We start from the raw sequence: 18,163 nt of genomic DNA, 5'->3' as shown, positions 1-18,163 counted from the left end.
TTAGCACTTACAAACTTTGCCAGTCACGGCACTCGAAGACTCAATGCCCACTAGACTCGGGCTGTCCTGCCACAGGGGTGGACTGGCCTTGCACTCCCGGCCCACTGCCTCACACACACTCTGCTCTCCATCCCCTCTGCCTGCTTCCCCAAGAGCAGAGTCCCTTGGGGGCTGATGCTGTGAGGACCTTCTCTTCCCGGCAGCCCTGCCCTCCAGAGTGTGCCTTTGGGCCATTCTCTCTCCCCCTGAGCATTAAAGGAAACCAACACAGTCCCAGGATCCTCTTCCGATCAAGGCTGGGCCAGGAAATTCCATGCGTGACCTACATGCGTACAGATGTTTTCCCTAAAGTAAAGCCAGCCTCTCTAGCCTTCTTCCTGGAAAATACAGACCCCTCCAGGCAGGCCCCCCCTAAGTAGAACAATTAGCAATTAGCAACTTCCACCAGGGCCCTGATGAGTGGCAAAGAGGAACCTCTCAGAAGCTGGGCCCCTTTGATCCAGACTGTTCCTGAAGTTCCAGAGACCCAGATCTGATCCCCATTAGAGACGGTGCTTACCCGGGAGAGCCACGGGAAACACGGCTCCTCCCGCAGTGAGCCAGCCACACACAGGTGGGCAACTCTCACTGTGACATTCTGCTCCCCTGGGTTTTCTCCCCCAGCCCAGACAAAGAGCAGCCCGAGCTTGAACAGATGCCAAGCTTTACGCTCGACAAATGGCATATCTTTAGCAAATTCCCACTCGGGCTGAACATGGTAAACAGCCCCCTTCTTTGGAAACTGATGTTTAGAACATCCCTGAAGAGATGGAAGGAATCAGGAAAAAAAGACACAAGCTAAGACTCAAGGGTAGGCCATGGTCACGGGCCCACGGGCCATCATTTTTATCCCCAAATAAACTATCCACTGCCTTCCTCTGGGAAGAGAGAATGTGCAATCTAAGCTACTTCACTGCCCTGGGAGGATACTCCGATCCATGCTTATCAAATGATACAGTCCATCTCAAAATATTTTTTTTTTAGCAAATCGGAAGTTAACGGGAAGAGACAGAAATGACTACTGGACTCTGTCTGAATGAAGACCAGCAGGAAAGCCCTGAGTGGTGTTTCACAAATGATGTGCTTGTGAGATGTGAAACAACGCTCTGTCAAGAATAGGCTCCCCATGTCTTCTAAGATCCTGGACGTTTCGGCTCTAAAATTCTCTGACTCTGGTTCTCCAAAAACACCTTGGAGTAAGTGAAGCCCGGATGCTGAGAGCAAACTGGGCCCGACAGTTGGCCTGAGTTGTCAGCCGCTCAAGGACACGGAGCAAACGGAGCCCCCACCCCTGCCCAGAGCCAGAGACTACTACTGCCTCCATTTAAGGACAAAGCAGAGGAAACCGTAGAAGGGGCCAACCCAGAAACAACCCTTCGCAATCAGGAGGGCTGGCAGGTACAAAACGTGCTCTGGGAAGCCCACCAGCCCAGCAGGTACTTTCGTGCAGCCACGGGCGGCCCCGTGCAGAAGACCCACCTCCTGGCCCCAGGAGCTGCTCTCCTTTGCAAGGGCTAAGACCGCAGGAACGAAAGGAATCCACTGCTGCCCCCGCCACCCCCCAGCCTCCTCATAAGCCTCTGGAGCTCAGGCAGCAGCCGCCCCGTCCACCCAAGCAGAGCAGCTTCCTCAGGTAGGAAGAGATGAAGGCAGGCAAGAGACACCAGCCGAGAGATGGCCAGAGAGCCGCAGGGCAGAGCGCACTAAGAGCAAACCACACAGGAGAGCCAAGGAAGGAGGGGAGAAGGGGAGACAGCAGGGCAGTGGTGTACGTGGGAAGGAGAGAGGCTCCAGCTGGCACCGAATGACCTGCCATCAGCTGCAGCCTGCAGTGCACTTTCTTGGGATGCTCTGGACATGAGCACTGCGGCAGGGTCACACTTCCTTCAACCAGGGGCACCGGCAGGTTCTTGTGCCACCACATGGCGGCGACAGGCAGGCAGAGCACCGAACTGGCTGTCCCTGCGGCCGTGAGTCCAGTCCTCACGTGGGGCCCACAGAACCTTAACGCCCGAGGTCCAGCCAAGCGCTCGCTGTCCCGCCCAGTCCCCAGCTGCGGGGCCCCTCTGCACGGCTCAGTGCAGGGCAGATGTGCCCATGACTGATTGCGCCGGTAAGACTCATTCATCTCTTCATGCACGTATTTGCTCAACAAGACCCTTACTCAGTACGTACTATGTGCTCAGCGCTTTGAGAGATACTGGGGACAAGCCTAACAAACAGATCGCTCTCAGGACAGTGAAAAGAGACAAAGCAAATAACCACACATGGGCAGAGTCTTACGAAAAACTCACATAAGAGAAGGCTACAGAGCCATGCTGTCCAACGCAACTGCCTCTTGCCAGACGTGGTGATTTTAATTAAAATTTAAAATCCAGTTTCATGGAGGCTGTGCCCGTATTTCGAGTGCTCAATAGCCACATGTGGCTGGGTGGTTATCATACTGAGCAGTGCAGATTATAGAAGTTTTCCATCATCCCAGAAGGTTCTACTGGACAGCACTGGAGAGGAATGGCAGGAAAAGCTCTCGAGGATTGAAGCTAGAGAAGGAGCCAGCCTGGCCAGCACAGCGCTGAATGCTTTCTGGACAACCTACAGCGTGTGCAAAGGCCCTGAGGTAGTTGAGCATTGCACGTTCGAAGAGCTGACAGGTGATCAGTGTGGGTGGAGAACAGTTGGCAAGGGGAGGTGGGAGGCCAGCCCCCACAGGGAAGCTAGGACTTCAGACGGAAAGCAATGGGAAGCAGACACAGGGAAGGGCCATGATCCAGTCCGTTTAAGGAAGAAGGAAGGAGAGGGAAGAGAAGAGCAGACTTCACGACCAGGTTTCTGGGTAGAACAGCTAGCTGGCTGGGGTGCCGCATGCTGAGATAGGGAGGTGGGCTGGGACCGGGTTGATGTGTATATAGGTTATTTGTGTTGGAGAGAAGGAAGGTTATCAGTTCAGTTTTGGACACATGAAGCCCGAGCTCTCCGTCAGAAACCCGAGAGGAGATACGAAGTGAGCAGCTGGGTAAGTGCAGTGCTCAGAGGAGAGGGAAGGGTATCAACCAGGGCGTTCTTGATACGTAATAGTACTTAAGTCCAAGATACATCTTGGGGAGGGCAGAGAGATACAAAGAACAGTGGCCCAGGCCAAAGACTTGAGGACCCCTGGGCTCATATAGGGTCATGAGGGTAGGGGACACGCATCCCAGCACTACACCAACCAGCTGTATGACTGGGGGTGGGGGTCAGCAAACTACAACCCACTGCCTGCTTCTGTAAATAAAGGTTGACTAGAATGCTGGTTTACTAATTGTCTATGACTGCTTTCACACTTGAACAGCAGAGCTGAGTTCTTGCAACAAAGACCATATGGCCTGCAAAGTCTAAAATACTTACTCTTCAGCCCTTTATAGAAAATGTTTGCTGAGCCCCTGATTTAAGCTATCCAGAGACCTTGGTTTCCTCACCTGAGACAGGGGGTGGAAGCACCTGTCTCAGAAGATTAGCGGATATAATATTTCTATAATGGGAAACACCCAGCACACGAAAGTTTCTGCTAAATCTAGTCTGCTCAGCGGAGGGCTGCAGAACTTCTCCCTCTTGGCTTTGACACTGTGGCATCCAGCTGTTTCTGTGTTTGGCGATGCAAACAGCACACACCTGCTCTCCAGAAACAACTGCTAAAGTCAATCTGTAACTATAAACAGAAGCAGTGTCATCTGAGCGACTGCTTCCAACGCAGGATGGGTGTGTGAGCAATTCTAAGTCAGCTCGTCGTGGCCAACCAGCACCCCCACCCCGCCCGCCCAAGACTCCCGTCCAATCGGAAACGCAAGCATTAGTCCATGAACAATTGGTTTTCACGGAGCCACTGTTTACAATGCCTAAGTCCCCATCACTAATCTTAAGGGGAAAGGATGGAATTATTCAACACCCTTTGTTTACCCAGGAACTCAGCCCCGGCTCAGGCAATCCATCTGGCAAGAACAGCCAATCATATTTTAGGCTAAAGTGGTTCCTAGGCAACCAAAGATATAGCCACAGAAAGAGGCCATAGAGAGTGGAAAGAAGCATGGGGATGGGGGCCAAGGGTCAATGAGGGGAGAGTGGCCCAGACTCCACCAACCCAGATGTAACGCTCACCCGTCCTGGCTGCTCACCCTACCATCAGTGGGTGCCCCATCCCAGTGCCCCAGCAGAAAGGGACAGCATGACTCCCCGGACAACTGGCAGCTACCTGGAGGGCCTTAGAATGTTCTTGGCCTTCGGCTCACCTTAGAGAAAGCCTACAGGTAAGCCCCACAGAGAAAGTAGTAAAGGGCCACAGGGGCCATGCTGGAGAGATCTAGGAATGACAGCCGAGCAAAAGCACCTGCTATGGACTCAATGTTTGTGTCCTCCCCCAAAGATAATCCATATGTTGAAACTCTAATCCCCAGTGTGATGGTATCTGGACGTGGCGCCTGTGGGAAGTTAATTAGATTGTGATGGTGGAGTCCTTGTGCATGGTATCAGCACCCTTAAAAGAAGAAAAGAAGACAGATCTCTCTTTCTCTCTTTCTCCCCACCCCACTGCCCCCTACACTCCCTCTCCCTCCTCCACCATCCTCCTCCCCTCTCCCCCTCCACCACCCTCCTCCCCTCTCCCCCTCCACCACAAAAGGACCAAATCTCTGCTCCTTTTGCTGTGGCCAGGGAAGCATGGAGAGCATAACCATCTGTAAACCCGGAAGAGGGTCCTCACCAGACGCCAAATCCATCAGCACCCTGACCTCGGAGTTAGAGCCTCCAGAGCTGTGAGAAATCAGTGTCCACTGTTGAAGCGCCCCCATCTGTGGTATTTCTGTCACAGCAACCTGAACTAAGTACCCAGCAGGTTCCTTCGGGACTCCTGCAACTCCCACTGTATGGATAACTCTGCAGCTTATTCAATGTTAGGGGGAACAAAACTCTACTAATTTTGTCCAGGGCTAATATCCAAAGTGAAATGTGCTTCCTGGAGCTGAACAGCCATCTGCAGCCCACATTAGGGATGCTGTCATTTAAACAAAATGACTTAGCCAAGGGTCACCTCAAGATAAAGGGCTTTGAAAGCGATCCAGTGAGGCCTAAAGAAAGATTATCAGGAGCTCCAGCAGCCCTCTCTGGCCCCTTCTGAGCTACTGAAATGCCAGCAATTTCCAGGCACACAGTGTCCCCACTTTTGCCACGGTCCGGTGCTCTTGTTTTCTGAGTCTTCGCAGACAAGGCCCCTAACGTCTGAGAAACCCTCTGAGGCAGGTGGGGCTGAGCCAGAGTCCCCGGGCCCTCTCAACAGCCCCCATCCCAGAAAGAGAGGATCAGGAGCCACAGGAAAAGGAAGGGACCAAGTCTCTGCTTTCTCATCTGTGACCCAGATGGGTGCAGAGGTCTGCTCCCCAGTGAGGTGGTGCCCACGAGTTCTCGCTCGCCTTGGCCACTCTCTCAACTGCTGTTCTCATCCCACCTGCTTGTCAAACTCCAGCCCAAACTCATCAACTTTCCCCCAGAGTGCTCCCAATCCAGTTCTCCCGTCCTGGCAAATGCCACATCCTTCTCTTAGTCGGAGCGTAAAACCTTCAGTGCATACCCACCACCATGTTTAACCTCCCCCCATCCCCCGAGGCCAGCTGCTCCTGGCTTCCTCACATTTCTCCACCTAGCCTGGCCCTTTTACTCTGATCTACAGGAGCATGGGGGGCATGGGTTCCCCGAGCTGATCGGGAGCCCCGGGGAAAGGGGGGCCTCCAACTAAACAAAGGGTAGAGTATATCCTGCTGCTGGGCTTAGCAGAAGCTAAGCCACAAGGGGCTGCTGCGGAAGGAGACAGAGAGGCACAGGCAGGAGCAAGTCTGGTCAATAAGCCAGGACCACGCTCACTTGAGCACTTCCTGTCCTTTCCCTGCTCTTCCCAGCTGCCCACGCCGGGAAGGGAGCGTTTTCTGCAGAGGGTTTCTTCTCTCCCAGCTACCCCTGTTCTGTTTGGAAACAGGGGCTACAGCTGCTACCAGAACTTCTTTCCCAGAGAGGAAAGCAGCAGCCCGAGAAGTGGCCAGAGTTTCTCAGGAACCAGGACGGAGAGACTTAGCTAGCTCAGGGCTTCTCCAACTTTCTTCTCTACAGCTCACGGGGCATCTTTACAAATCTCTGGTTAAAATGGAGATTCAGATTCAGCCAGCCTGGTGGGGGGGCTGAGGTTTTGCATCTGTAACAAGCCCCTAGGGGAAGCGATGCAGCAGTCTGGGGACCATCCTGGGAGGAGCGAGGGCAGGGTCAATGCTTGAGCCTCCATCCCCCTGCCCCACCCCCGGAACCACAGGCCTTCCTGCTCCTCCAGGCTTCTACTGGCCAAGCAGGAGACCCAGCCACCTACCCCACCCCCACCCACTTACCGGACTGCACTTAGTACAGAGTGAAGCTACCAGCCAGGGCTACAAAAGCTGCCCAAAGGCACCCCAAACCTGAAATCAGAAGGAAAGAAATCCTGGGACTAAAATAAAATTCCTGCGGGCACTTCCGAATCATCTTGCCTCCCCCTGTCTTTGGGTTTCACTCTCCTGGATGGGCCCAACTCAGGCCCACCTTTCCGCAGAGAAAAAGGAGAAATGGTCACCCTAGTTTCCAGGTGTCATGGGTGGTGTATCCGCAGGTGTGCACCCCGAGTCCATCTCCATCCCTGCAACCCTGACAACAGCAGAAGCTTCTATGTCCTCCACGGACCACGTGCTGCACCGTGTCGTGTTTTACTCACACACATGTGTTTTTAGGTGCATGGAAATACACATGATCACGAAAGGCTTGTGCTTGTACAGAAAAGGGGTGCTCTCTTAACACATGTTTTAAAACCTCTGGACTGGAAATGAGCAACTCTGTACTAGTAAAACAAGCCCTAGTTATTGAGACAGCAGAGATGGGGTTTTAGAGAAGAATAGTTGCTAGGAATGGCAGCAGCCCCAAACATTCCCTTTCCCTTCATTTCCAAAGACAAAGAGGTGAGGGGGATGGAGAGTGGGATCTGTGAAGGAGTAAACGGACTATCCTAAAGATCGCTCTTTAGAGACACTGCCCAAGTAGCAGTTCCGGGGAGAGACACCTCAGGCTGGTGCACAGGGACGAACTCAACCATGCAATATTGATGAGCAGCTTCCAGCAGCACAATGTGGCCAATCAGCCTGGAGTTTTATTGCAACACCACTATCCCCACAGGGCAGAACCTTGGGGGCCTTACCAAAAGGCAGCTTCTGCCTTAAACAGAACTTCCCCCAAACTCAGCCCTCGGCCAACAGCATACTGGTCATTTGTTAACTCGACAGGGAAAGAGGGCAGGGATGTTGGCGGCTGGTGAGCTGAATTTCCAATGGCTGAGGAGCATATTTTCCCAAACATGCGGTCACATTGTCTTTCCCAAGTCTTGAACGCTCTTTGACAGGCGTGAATCCTGATACCAGCTAGCTGGTGACTCCCACTTATTCATTGATTTCCAGTTTAGAGACTTCTAAAAGATAGGCTGGAATTGTTCTCTTCTGCCCAGGCTGGAGCCTTTCATGGGGATACATATTTCCACGCATCTAACAATACTACACATGGAACAAAAACACGGTAGGTGTAGTCCAAGGCTCACAGCATTAAAAAAAAAAAAAAGTCTCCAGCTTGATGTGCCTCCTGTTGTAAGAGGACGCTTTCCCAAGCTACAAGGATGAAGACAAATGATCAGTGCACACCTGCTCCTAACTATGGTTCGCTGCTAAAGAGAAAACCATGAGGCTCAGCCTAGCATTACATCACCCCACTGAGACAGCTCCTCATTGAAGCCCAGGCGTGGGGACCAGTGAGGAAGCCCCACATGGCACCAGGTCCCTACTACAACACACAGACCAAGCCCTGCTCATCTCTTAATCTACACATCAATGGCTCTCATGACCTGACCACTTTACCTACTGCCCCACCCCCAAATCCCCCCAAAATACTCTTTTCTGAAACACATTCTTCTCTTTGGGAAAGCAGAGTAGGTAAGCTGGGATGGGAAGGCCCACTCTGGACACGAGCCTGAGCTGCTGAAAGGTGCCCCCAGTAGCCAGATCTGCTCAGTAAGCCCCATCATCCAGGCACGCCTGGGAAGGAAACAGAAAAAACCATACAGAAATGGCAATTCTAACTAACACACATCCAGGATAAAGGCCACTTCTGGGCAAATCAGCTCTGTGGTTTAGAGAAAAGATCGGATTCCTGAATCAATGCACAGTCAAGCCCTGCTTCGAACGGTGGACCAATGACAAGACTTCAGCTGGCTTCACTGATAATAGCAAGCAGCCCTGTCCTCGACAGTGTTCACCGGAGTGAGTGTGGATGCTTAGGCTAAGAGGACTGAATGTCTACCAGCCATGATCCACGCCATCTGCCCGGCCACGGGACTGACTGCCCCTAAACTGGTCTGTCTCCATGGGCCCCAAGCTGCCACACTCAAGGGTTCTTCCCAAGAGGCCCTTGTTGATGCCCGGCTGTTCTGTTGCAGGAAATACCACTGTGCTGGGGGTGCAGAGTTAAGATGCTCATGGCAGGAGCCCCGGAACATGCACTGGGCTGCTGAACAACTGAAATCGAATGCCAGAGGGTCATTTCTGCCTCCCCCCTTCGGGGCGTGCGGGGGGGGGGGGGGCCCGCATCCTGGGGCTGCCAGATACTCATTCCAGAGGGAGCACCTCATGCTAGAAGGAGCAGCCACAAGGCAAAGCCGCGCAAGGCTGCCGAGAATGCTGGGCCGGCCAGGGCTCCGGGCTGCCGCGGCATCAGGAGAGGCGACACTAACAAAGCCCAGGCAGCCTCACCTCCTCCCGGGGAGGAGGGGGGAGGGCTCCGGGCTGGCCCGACGGAGCACTTACATTGCCTCGGAAGCCTCCAGGTTCGGGTCGCTGGCTGGGACTGGCTGCAGGGACTGCGACCCTCCCATCCTCGCTGCGCCCTGGCGAGCAGACTAGCCGCGAGCGGGGCCAGCGTCCGGGTGCGATTCCTCCAGCGGGGAGCCGGGGCGGACCGGCCAGCGGCCGGGGCTGCTGCACTGCAGATGGGAGCAGCTGCTGGCATCCGTGGCGGCGGCGGCGGCGGGGAGCTGCGCCCGAGGGCCCGAGCCGGAGCCCGGGGAGCGAGCGCCGCGGAAGTGTGCGCGCGCGCGCGCGAGTGCGGCCGGCGCGCGCCTAACAGTGCGCGTGAGCGAGTGCGGCCGGCGCGCGCGGCTCTGCCCGGGGCGCGCAAGAGTGAGCGTGAGCGCCGGTGTGGTCCAAGCCGAGCTGCTCCTAACCCCCCCGGCAGCCCGGCTTCTGTGTGTGACACGGTGATGTCATCACCGCCGAGCAGCCCCGACGCCTGCATCCTCACAAAGCTCCATCGCAGGCTCCGGAAACAGGGCCGGGGGAGGGAGGACGAAGACCCTCCCTCGGCGGCACCCGCGCCGCCTCCCCCAGCCTCCCCCAGCTTCCCCCAGCCTCGCCCCGACCGCCCACATGGTGTGGCTTTGAAATGCAAATGCACGGCGGGCTGGGGGGGGGGGCAAGGAGGGAGGGGCGTGGTGGTCTCGGCAGGACTGACCACCAAGAGAAGTGGGGGTAATCTCACCCCGATTGGCTCATCCCTCCAGGAGGAAGGGAATGGACTTTCCCACACCTGAGGGTGTGTGTGTGTGTGTGTGTGCAGGTAAACAGGCTGCAGTGGGAAATGGACGAGATGTGTATGTGTACGGTTTCCCACTGCCTGCTTCTGCCTCCTTTGGGGGGAGAGGTGGGGAGGGCAGGCCTGGAGCAGACGGATGAGGCTTGTGCACCAGCGAGCCCAGGCCCAGCCTCCAATTTGCTCACAACAATGGGGAAGGGGGGGCAAGGTGGAGAGAAAGAAGCACAGGGCCTGCTAAGGGGTGGGCAACTCTACCTTTGGCCACCAGAATAATTCTCCACGGAGAAGCCCTGAGCAAGTGCTCATCCTAACCAGAGGCCAAGCAAGCTGATGTGCTCGTGCCAGGCCCCTAAAGCCACCAGCTGTCCAAGGAAAAGGCAGCTTGCTGTGACCTGCAACTGAATGGCCCATCTCTGTGATTCTAAACACACCCTATCAGGGTGCCCCCAGCACCCACCCCCATGCCCTGGCTAGGACAACAATGTCCACTTAGCCAGGTCCCCCACCTGACTCCAGCTACCTTAGAAAGGTTCAAGGCTGGGGGTCCTGCCTTCTCACCAAAAGCGACTAGAGCAGGGTTTCATGTCTCACAGGTTCAGAGGTTCGGGGCACACCTGGAGGCCTGACCATCTGCCCCACAGCTCTACTTTCGGTGTAACTACATTCTGAGCTCCAAACACAGGCCGGCAACTGAATTAAAGTGAGCCCCTGAGAGTAAGCTGAAAATCCTTCTACACTTGCCCCACATGTCTTCACCCCACGGCACAGTGAGCTTAAAATGCATCTAACCTGTGGCCAAAAGAAAAATAAAATGAAAACAGAACTGCTCAAAGCATTTTAAAATTTCCTCCAATGCCCTGAACGTTTTCTGAAACTGTGGCAAGGATGTTTGGGCAGGACCTCTTGAGGTTGTGGCTCATAATGTCAGGATGGTTCTAGACTTCATGGTGGCCTGCCTTTCCTCTGTGCCTGTTTAAGATTAGTGTCAAACCAAAAGCCAGAAAATCAAAACTGTTTCCCAGGACGCAACAACATGAAATTTCCAGGAAACACTGAGAAGGTTTACTTTTGCATTTCCATGAAGATGGCTAATGACTGTGTCCATCTTGCAAGGAGGGTCACTGTCAGGGTGGCCTGAGGAGGCTTGCTCTGGGGAGCACCTCCTGGGCAGCCGTCACTCACTGTCAGGGAAGGATGTCATCTGGGGGCGAGGATCCTGCCATGTGTCCTGTGTTCGCCTCCAGTGCCCTGAGGCTTGGTTTCCCGTTAGACAGCAGATCTCTTGGGCCCTGGGGACAGTTGGGAGTCCCAGCAACCTTATCATGTGGAGCTGAAAATTCCATAAGCCCTAACCTAGACTTAGTTTTTTTGAGGAAAGCGACCCCCTCCCTGGGCACGGAGAGTGTGGCCTTGAGCCAAACTTAGCACTACACCAGTGAAGAACCACAATCAGAACCCATCTGCTTTTTTGTTCCTGACACATGAAAGCACAGAACAGCCCAAGTGTCCTCACCCTCCGCAGGTAGGGGTTTGCTGCAAAAACAGGAGAGGGCTTTGAAATGAGACTGAAATTCAAATCCGGACTTCTCCCTCATTTGTGGGGTGGCCTGGAGCCAACCACTTAACCACCCTGAGCCTCTGCTTCCCCGGCTGGCAAAAGAGAGAAAGCATCTACTTTGCAGGGTATTGGGAAATTAAATCAAATAATATATATGTATACATAAGGTCCCAGGAGCGGGACTCTAACTGGTGCTGAGCAGTGCTAATTTTCTTTCCTTCTTCATGAGAAGCATTTTCCCCTAAGAGCCATAAAGGAAATAAGGAAGCAGTAAAATGAGGTGCTTTTATTTCGAGTCCCCACTACTCTAATGTCATGACGCACTGACACTTCACAGGCTGCCACCAACTCAGTGATGCCAGATACACCCCAAGAACCAGGGGAGAGACAAGTGCAGTGTGGGGACCGGTGATGCCACACAAATCCAGACATGACGCGTTTGCGTTGTGACTTCACAGAAGAGCTTCTCACGCCCTCATTGACGACCTCTTGATGCTCAGTTTACACATAACTGAAACAAATTTGGTCATCTAGTAATTCAGCCGACAGAAAACGTAAAATGAAAAAAGGGGGTGGGAGGAGGGAGAGTATTCCGGAAGGACAAGGGCTTGCTGTGGGCTTCGGGTGCGCCCCGAGTTCCTGCGCTCGCTCTCCTCTCTCCTCCTCTCTCTCTCCCTCCTTCTCCCTCTTTGCCAGCTGAGGACACAGCAAGAAGGCTGCCTTCTGCAAACCAGGAACACGACTCTGGCTGAGGACCCCGTCACGCCATCACCCTTGCAGCCTCCAGAAGTGTGAGCGGTATGTGTTTCTGTCTGCGCCACCCAGACCATGCTGTTTTTGCCAGAGCAGCCCAAGCCAACCAAGACAAGCTGCTTAAGATACATTGACAGAACCCAAGAAGAACAGCTAAGAAAAAGCGAAAAGAGAGACAAACTGCTCAAAACAGCAGTCTGGGGCCATTGGACCCCACGTCGATGCTCTGTGGACCCAGCCCTGGGTTATGGTCATCCATAACCCAAGACCTGCTCATGACACAGACACCACCCCCTCCCCCGCCACTCCTGCCTGTCCACTGCCTCCCCCTCCTCCTTGCCTCACCCCGTCCCACCCCGGATCATTCCACAAAGGTTAAATCATGGGTTTGTACGGTGAGAAAGCACAGATTCCATCCGGAATTACTAAAATGCAAGCAGTTAGTGCTCCAGCCACTTGCTCCCTCAGGTATGCACACCCGCACTGAGCACCCACTCAGGCCATTACCTAGGGCTGAGGCTACAGATGCCATGCCCATTGCTCCCCTCTGCTGACTCCGGACCTTTCTTCCAGGAGGGACTGCCTTCACGCAGCCCAGCCAGTCCTTCCTTCCTTACCACCTCTTTATTCCCAGCCTGTTCTCCAGACTTTACCCTGGCAGAGCATTTCCCCTCCAGAGCAAACCAGTGATCCCTGGAGCTTCTAACCATGGCTGCAATGAGATCCTGAACTCAAACAGCCCCTCTTGGGGCCTTTGAACCATCGCACACATACTCTGGGACCCTGATGGCAGGCTAAGCCCGCTTAGGCAATAGACTCCCCCTACCAACCCCAGACACCCAAGAAACCTGGATAAATCAAGGGATGCACCCATCATTTCTAAAACTATTAGCAATTCAACATATATCATTCACTTGCCATGTACCTGGCCTATAAATGTTGAATAAGATGAGCCTATCCTCAAGTTACTGACACATACCAGCAAGATAAGCAAACCTGCCAACCCTCTGTAATTGAGAGAGAAACTCTGTGGCAGAGACTCTTAAATCCCAGTGAGGTGCAAGGGCCTGAGCCACAGTCCAGGAGGGCGAGCCATTTGAAGCCACCTCTGATACCCCAAGAAAAACAAACTTGAGCGGCTCTACCTTTGCCCGCAGAGGAGTCTCTAGTTGCCATAGCACCCACACTCCCCAAACAGCACTGATAGACCCCTGCCCTGCTAATTAGCCCAAGCACACACGCTAAAGAAAAGTAGGTCAGATCACAGAAAAAAACCATCTGGAGAGCACAAAGAATGAGAATGTAAACACAGATGGAGAATGGCCCAGGTCCTGTGTCTTCCAGTCGCTGGCCTTCGCCACCGTCCACTACCCCGTGGTGGGGGCTGCAGGGAGGCGGCATGGAAACACGTGCGCCTTCTCTTTAGGGAGCCCAACTTTAGCCGGGCTCCTGCTCTGACAGGACCATCACTGCCTGCTGGCAACTTGCCCCTCCACTGGGGACCCCCAGAGTCCACCCCATGCCCCAAGACTCTGTTGCTCACTGCCCTCCCCTTCAGGTTCCAGCTGATGGAAGCTCTTCCATCTCAGGCCTCCCGTGTGGCCCACGTTCTACATCCACATGTGAACATGAGCCTGAGACCAGCAGGACCGGCCACTGAACAGGACTGGGGGGCGGGAGGGTGGGCAGGAATGGCATACTGCTGGCACTTTCCCCACCAGGATTTACAAATCTGGGATCCTCTTCCCTGGGCTTTGGAGACACAGCTTTTATGTCACACAACCTTGCTCGAAAGCTGACCACGGCCTTCGAGAAGAAGTCCCAATTCCGTATCTGGCCTTGATCCTGTGACTCGCTCCACCCTGTCCTTGAGGGGGGCCAGGGTCCTCCCTGTGACCTCACTGCCACGGAGGCGCCTCTCCCCACCGTCCCCAGCTCTCTCAATGCCTCCTGGGTATCAGCCCTAGCTCCCAGCCAGCGCCTGGGAGGGTCAGTCCCGACCAGCGCTCAGACTTCTCTCGACTACTCACAGGTCAGAGCCTTGGCACTTGCTCATCCCTTTATCCATGTGTCTGCACCTGCACTCCACTCCCCAGCCCTGCAGCATGCCCCACGCACAGCCAGGGCTTCATAAACACATGCAGGTGACACCTCAAAGGGCGTGGGGAGAGGTCCTGGCAAAAGTCTTCAATCATCTGATGAACAGAGAAAGAGGAGAAGATTGATGGGTTCTTTCATTTCCAGGGCCACGGGTATCTACTTATCTTCTAGACTCTAACATTCAACCTCACATGCTCACCCTTAGGAGCCTGAGTGGTTTTCCTGGGCTGAAGCGCAAGCTCAGGTAAAACACCATCTCTTCCAGAAAGTTCTTTCCCTTTCTTCTTGGAAAGGGCTGATCTACTCTGTTTTCCTTGCCACCATCACCATGTCTACACATGACACCTTCTAGATTTCCTTCCAAGCAAAGACAGCTCCAAAGACTACCCTTTATGGGGTAAATCCTTTCAATTCTGTCATGATCGAGAATGGAGATTGAGGGTTTTACTGTCACACCCAGAAAGGCACCCCAAAATGTACTAGAAAAGAAATCAGTAAAGAGAGATGAGACTCACTTTTATTTCAAAATTACAAACGCAGGTTACAATGTTAATCTTCGATGCCCACAAGAAGGCAGGCAGGCAGGCAGGCTGGTGCGGAAAATTCCAGGTCTACGCAAAACTTAAGTTAGTGCCGAGAAGTCTCATAGAAGACGAAATAAGAGCCTTGAAATCCTTCTGTCTTTACCAAATTCATTCAACTCCTCTGAGATGGAAATGGTAGAACTCCTGAGATCATTTTTTAGAAAATATACCTACCTATATTTAGAAAAGATTTAAGCTTGCAATTCAAGAGAGCACAAAAGAAATTGGGCTAGAAAAGGTGTATAAAAACCAGAGGGGGTAAGGTTATTCCAGAAGTACTTATCGAAGCCTTTGCTGGAATAAGCTGTAAGTCTGGCCCTGAGTTTCCCAACAGCCACAGCAAAGAGGGAAACAATCGCGGTCAGTTACATAATTCATAAAACCCAGCAGGTTTAAAAGAAAAAAAGGCCACTCCACGATGAGCAGGTGTCTTGTGACTGACGTTCTCAACACACTCTCTCCCGTGGGTCCTCAGCCAAGAGACCGTGCCTACGGTGGAACATGCCTTCAACAACAGCCTTCCACCCATATAACATTCACTGCCATGGGGCTGCCTCTGCGAGCAATCGGTATTGCCTCAGCTCCCTCCAGCAATCAGTAACATCAGAAAGCAAAGAAGTTCCTAGAGGATAGATTTCGAGTTGCCCCATCCCGCGGAGAGCGTCTCCAAGCATCTATGGTACCACAGCAACAAGGTTATGGAAGAGGAAGTGAAGGTCAGCCTGAGGGGGGTGTTCAGCAACGAAGCAACCACTTACAGACTCGGTCCTCCCCTCAAATAGGGAAGGAAGCCCCTCCTGGCTTCAAAAGTCACTGCCAATTGTCTCTCGATGACTGTCGGGGCACATACAGAATGCCACTGACAGCAGAGGAAGCTAACGCCTGGCAGAAGACACAGGACACCTGAAGTTAGTGAATCGGATCGTGACGCCCGAAGCCGTGACAGGTGGTCATCTGTGAGCCACTGAAGAGGAGAGCTCGGGAGCATGAAGAAGAAGGTGGCTTCGAAAAGGGAATGTCAAGATCAAGGAGCTGAGAAAAGCCCTTTGGAAAACTGTTGAGGCCCCTGTGGATTTATGGTGAAGGGACTCAAATGTGAGGGGAGGAATACACAACCCTGAAAATCAGGCAGAAAAATCGGGCCAGACTTCTTTGTTCATTCTAAATATTAGCATACAGTTATCATGAAAACCTGCATCTTGTTAAATATAAAACTCACTGTTTTCATAATTCTTCATTTCTTTTTTCAAGGTAAAGTTGCAGCTAAACCCTTTCTGTGCTATTACCATAAAACTCTGACTTATTAAGCGGATTCACTTTTAAGTGGCCTTTCTCAGGTAATAATTGTCTTTTTCCAGACCTGTTCCTCTAACGACTTCTATAAACTAGGTTTAAGGTCATAGGCAAAAACTGGGTGGCCCAAGGTGGACGGCGGCCAAATAAAACTGACCTCCAATGTTTAAGCTCATATTTAGAGATAAAATCAAGTTTCCCTCAAACCTGGGAAGAGAGAAACCGGTGACACACCTGCACCAGATGCCCCTCTTTCAGACCAAGAACATAACCAGTGTTATCCCCCTTTCTTCCCGGGGAAGTATTTCCAAGAACAGAAAATTCCATAAGCACTTTCCCGTGCCTCTTAAGAGAGCTTAAATACTGTACTTAGTTCAAACGCTGATGTGTTTGTTAATCCACTGAGTTCCTCTAGGGCTTAAGTTGACGGGTTTTAGAGGTTACTTGGTACCAGGAAAAAGAGATCTTTTAAGAAAAACATTCAGGTGTAAACAGAATGGGATCTCCCAGCTGCCAAAATCAGCAGCGGAGCTGGTTTCTGAAGCCAGACTGGAGAAACGGGTTGAGAACTTCAGGTCCCACCTTCTGGTTCATCCCTGCAGTTCCAAAGAGGCCCTTCGGGGTGGAAATGCTTCCAAGATGAAAACACAAGCACATTCAGCAGCTCCAGGGGTCTTGCTCCTTCCCTCACTGTAAACAGAGAGGGGGTCCTCCTGAAGTCCCGGCCGAGCAGCGGCCCCCTCACGAGGCAGGCCACGGGTCGGCTGGTCTGGGGGGCATCACTTTCCACGCCTCAAGAGCGGGGACACAGAGCCTGACGTGGGGCCGCCCTAATTGGGAGGAACACACTGAAAGCCAGGAGCTGAGGACCAGAACTGCTGACTCAAGGCTCCAGGACAGAACAGAAATCCAGAACGGCTGGGCCACAAATAGCATCCATGAGCACCTACTGACAGCATAATTAGCATAACGTCTGAGGAGAGAGTGAACGAGTGTGTGTGCGTGTTGTGGGTACACCCACGTGCATGTGCACAGATGTGCATGCGTGCATATGTGCACAGCCGTGTGTGTTCACGCGTGCATTACCAAGCCCTAAAATATTTCCCTTTTCATAACCATCCCAGCGGGCCCGTCTGTGCAACTCCCCCTGCACCCTGTCTAGTCGTCGCTGGATGCAATTAGCCTGTAACTGTGTCTGAAGATAAGGGATTACTTTTCCTAAATACTCAAGATTTTTAGGAATTGATTTGTCCATGTGAAGACAATCTTGCCGTGACAACAGACTGACCCAATTTCCCCCTCATCCCGCTGACTTTAAGGAAACGTGGGAGAGGCACCACCAGGTTTCCTAGCAGCTTTCAGAGGCTGATTACTTATTCAATTTTGATGCAGAATAAATGCATGGTACATTTACATGGTTTTGCATCTCGTTAAGTTATGAATCCAGAAAATTATGAAGGGGTCCTGCTTTGTGATGGCCCAGCCTGGGAACGTGCCTCCGATCCCCAACGTGGTGGGGGGGGGGCTCCTCCTTTGTTTCTGGGAGGTCAGCATCTCTCTCCAGAAGGGCCTGCCCTGACCCCTTCATCCTAGGGTAGCATCCCCCCAGCATCCCCAGCACCCAGTGTCTCCTTAAGAAACAAGTCTGGGCAAGGTGGGCTCCTGGAGGGCTCAGACCATGCCCCCCATCTGCCCCATGGAATGCCAATGCTTAGCCCAGAGCGGGGCACATGGGAGCCTCTTGACCGCTATGTGGACATAGGGCTGGATGGACATCCGGGGGGGGGGGGGGGGGCAGGACAGACCCGTAATTAGGGACACGCAGGAGAGAGGCCAAAACTGAAATTCTTTCCTACTGAGGCCAGAGCGTAAGGGGAATCACTGAAGCAAGCCTAGGTCTTCCCACCGCCATTATATGCAAGGCCCAGAACCATGCCCTACAGCTTCCCTGACAAGTATTGCTTTCTGTGTGTGGGGTTTGGGGGCGGGGGGGAGGGGAAGGCTGGGTGCCCAGGAATGAGGTTTGAATTAAACTCTCTTCCTCATTCACCTAATTCAGAAAGATTAATGGATAATAGGGGAAACTGCTCATTTACCTGAATCCTTAAACTGACCCAAAGAAGTTACCAAGCCCCTCTGGCCCTCAGGGTCCTCATTTGTGCAATAA

At 53.0% G+C, this 18,163-nt stretch overlaps 1 protein-coding gene across 11 annotated transcripts in view; it reads right to left on the bottom strand.

Annotated features, from left to right (window-relative positions):
• Window positions 1-18,163, bottom strand: part of TACC2 (transforming acidic coiled-coil containing protein 2) — a 199,392-nt gene that overhangs the window by 65,161 nt on the left and 116,068 nt on the right. The window contains exon 1 of one of the 11 annotated variants that reach the window (XM_064595371.1): window positions 8,925-9,012. The exons of 9 other annotated variants lie outside the window; for them this stretch is intronic. In XM_064595371.1, coding sequence (XP_064451441.1) covers window positions 8,925-8,992 — 68 coding nt within the window. In that variant the 5' untranslated portion in view covers window positions 8,993-9,012. Of the gene's footprint in view, window positions 1-8,924; window positions 9,013-18,163 lie in introns of those variants that run through there. One more of the 11 variants, XM_064595372.1, reaches the window with a different exon arrangement.

This window comes from Mirounga angustirostris, unplaced genomic scaffold, assembly GCF_029215605.1.
Source record: "Mirounga angustirostris isolate CCGP_5_RB_7025 unplaced genomic scaffold, mMirAng1.0.hap1 SCAF_6, whole genome shotgun sequence".
NCBI lineage: Eukaryota > Metazoa > Chordata > Mammalia > Carnivora > Phocidae > Mirounga > Mirounga angustirostris.
The sequence above is the reverse complement of the archived record's forward strand: the minus strand, read 5'-3'. Positions and strand labels throughout refer to the sequence as shown.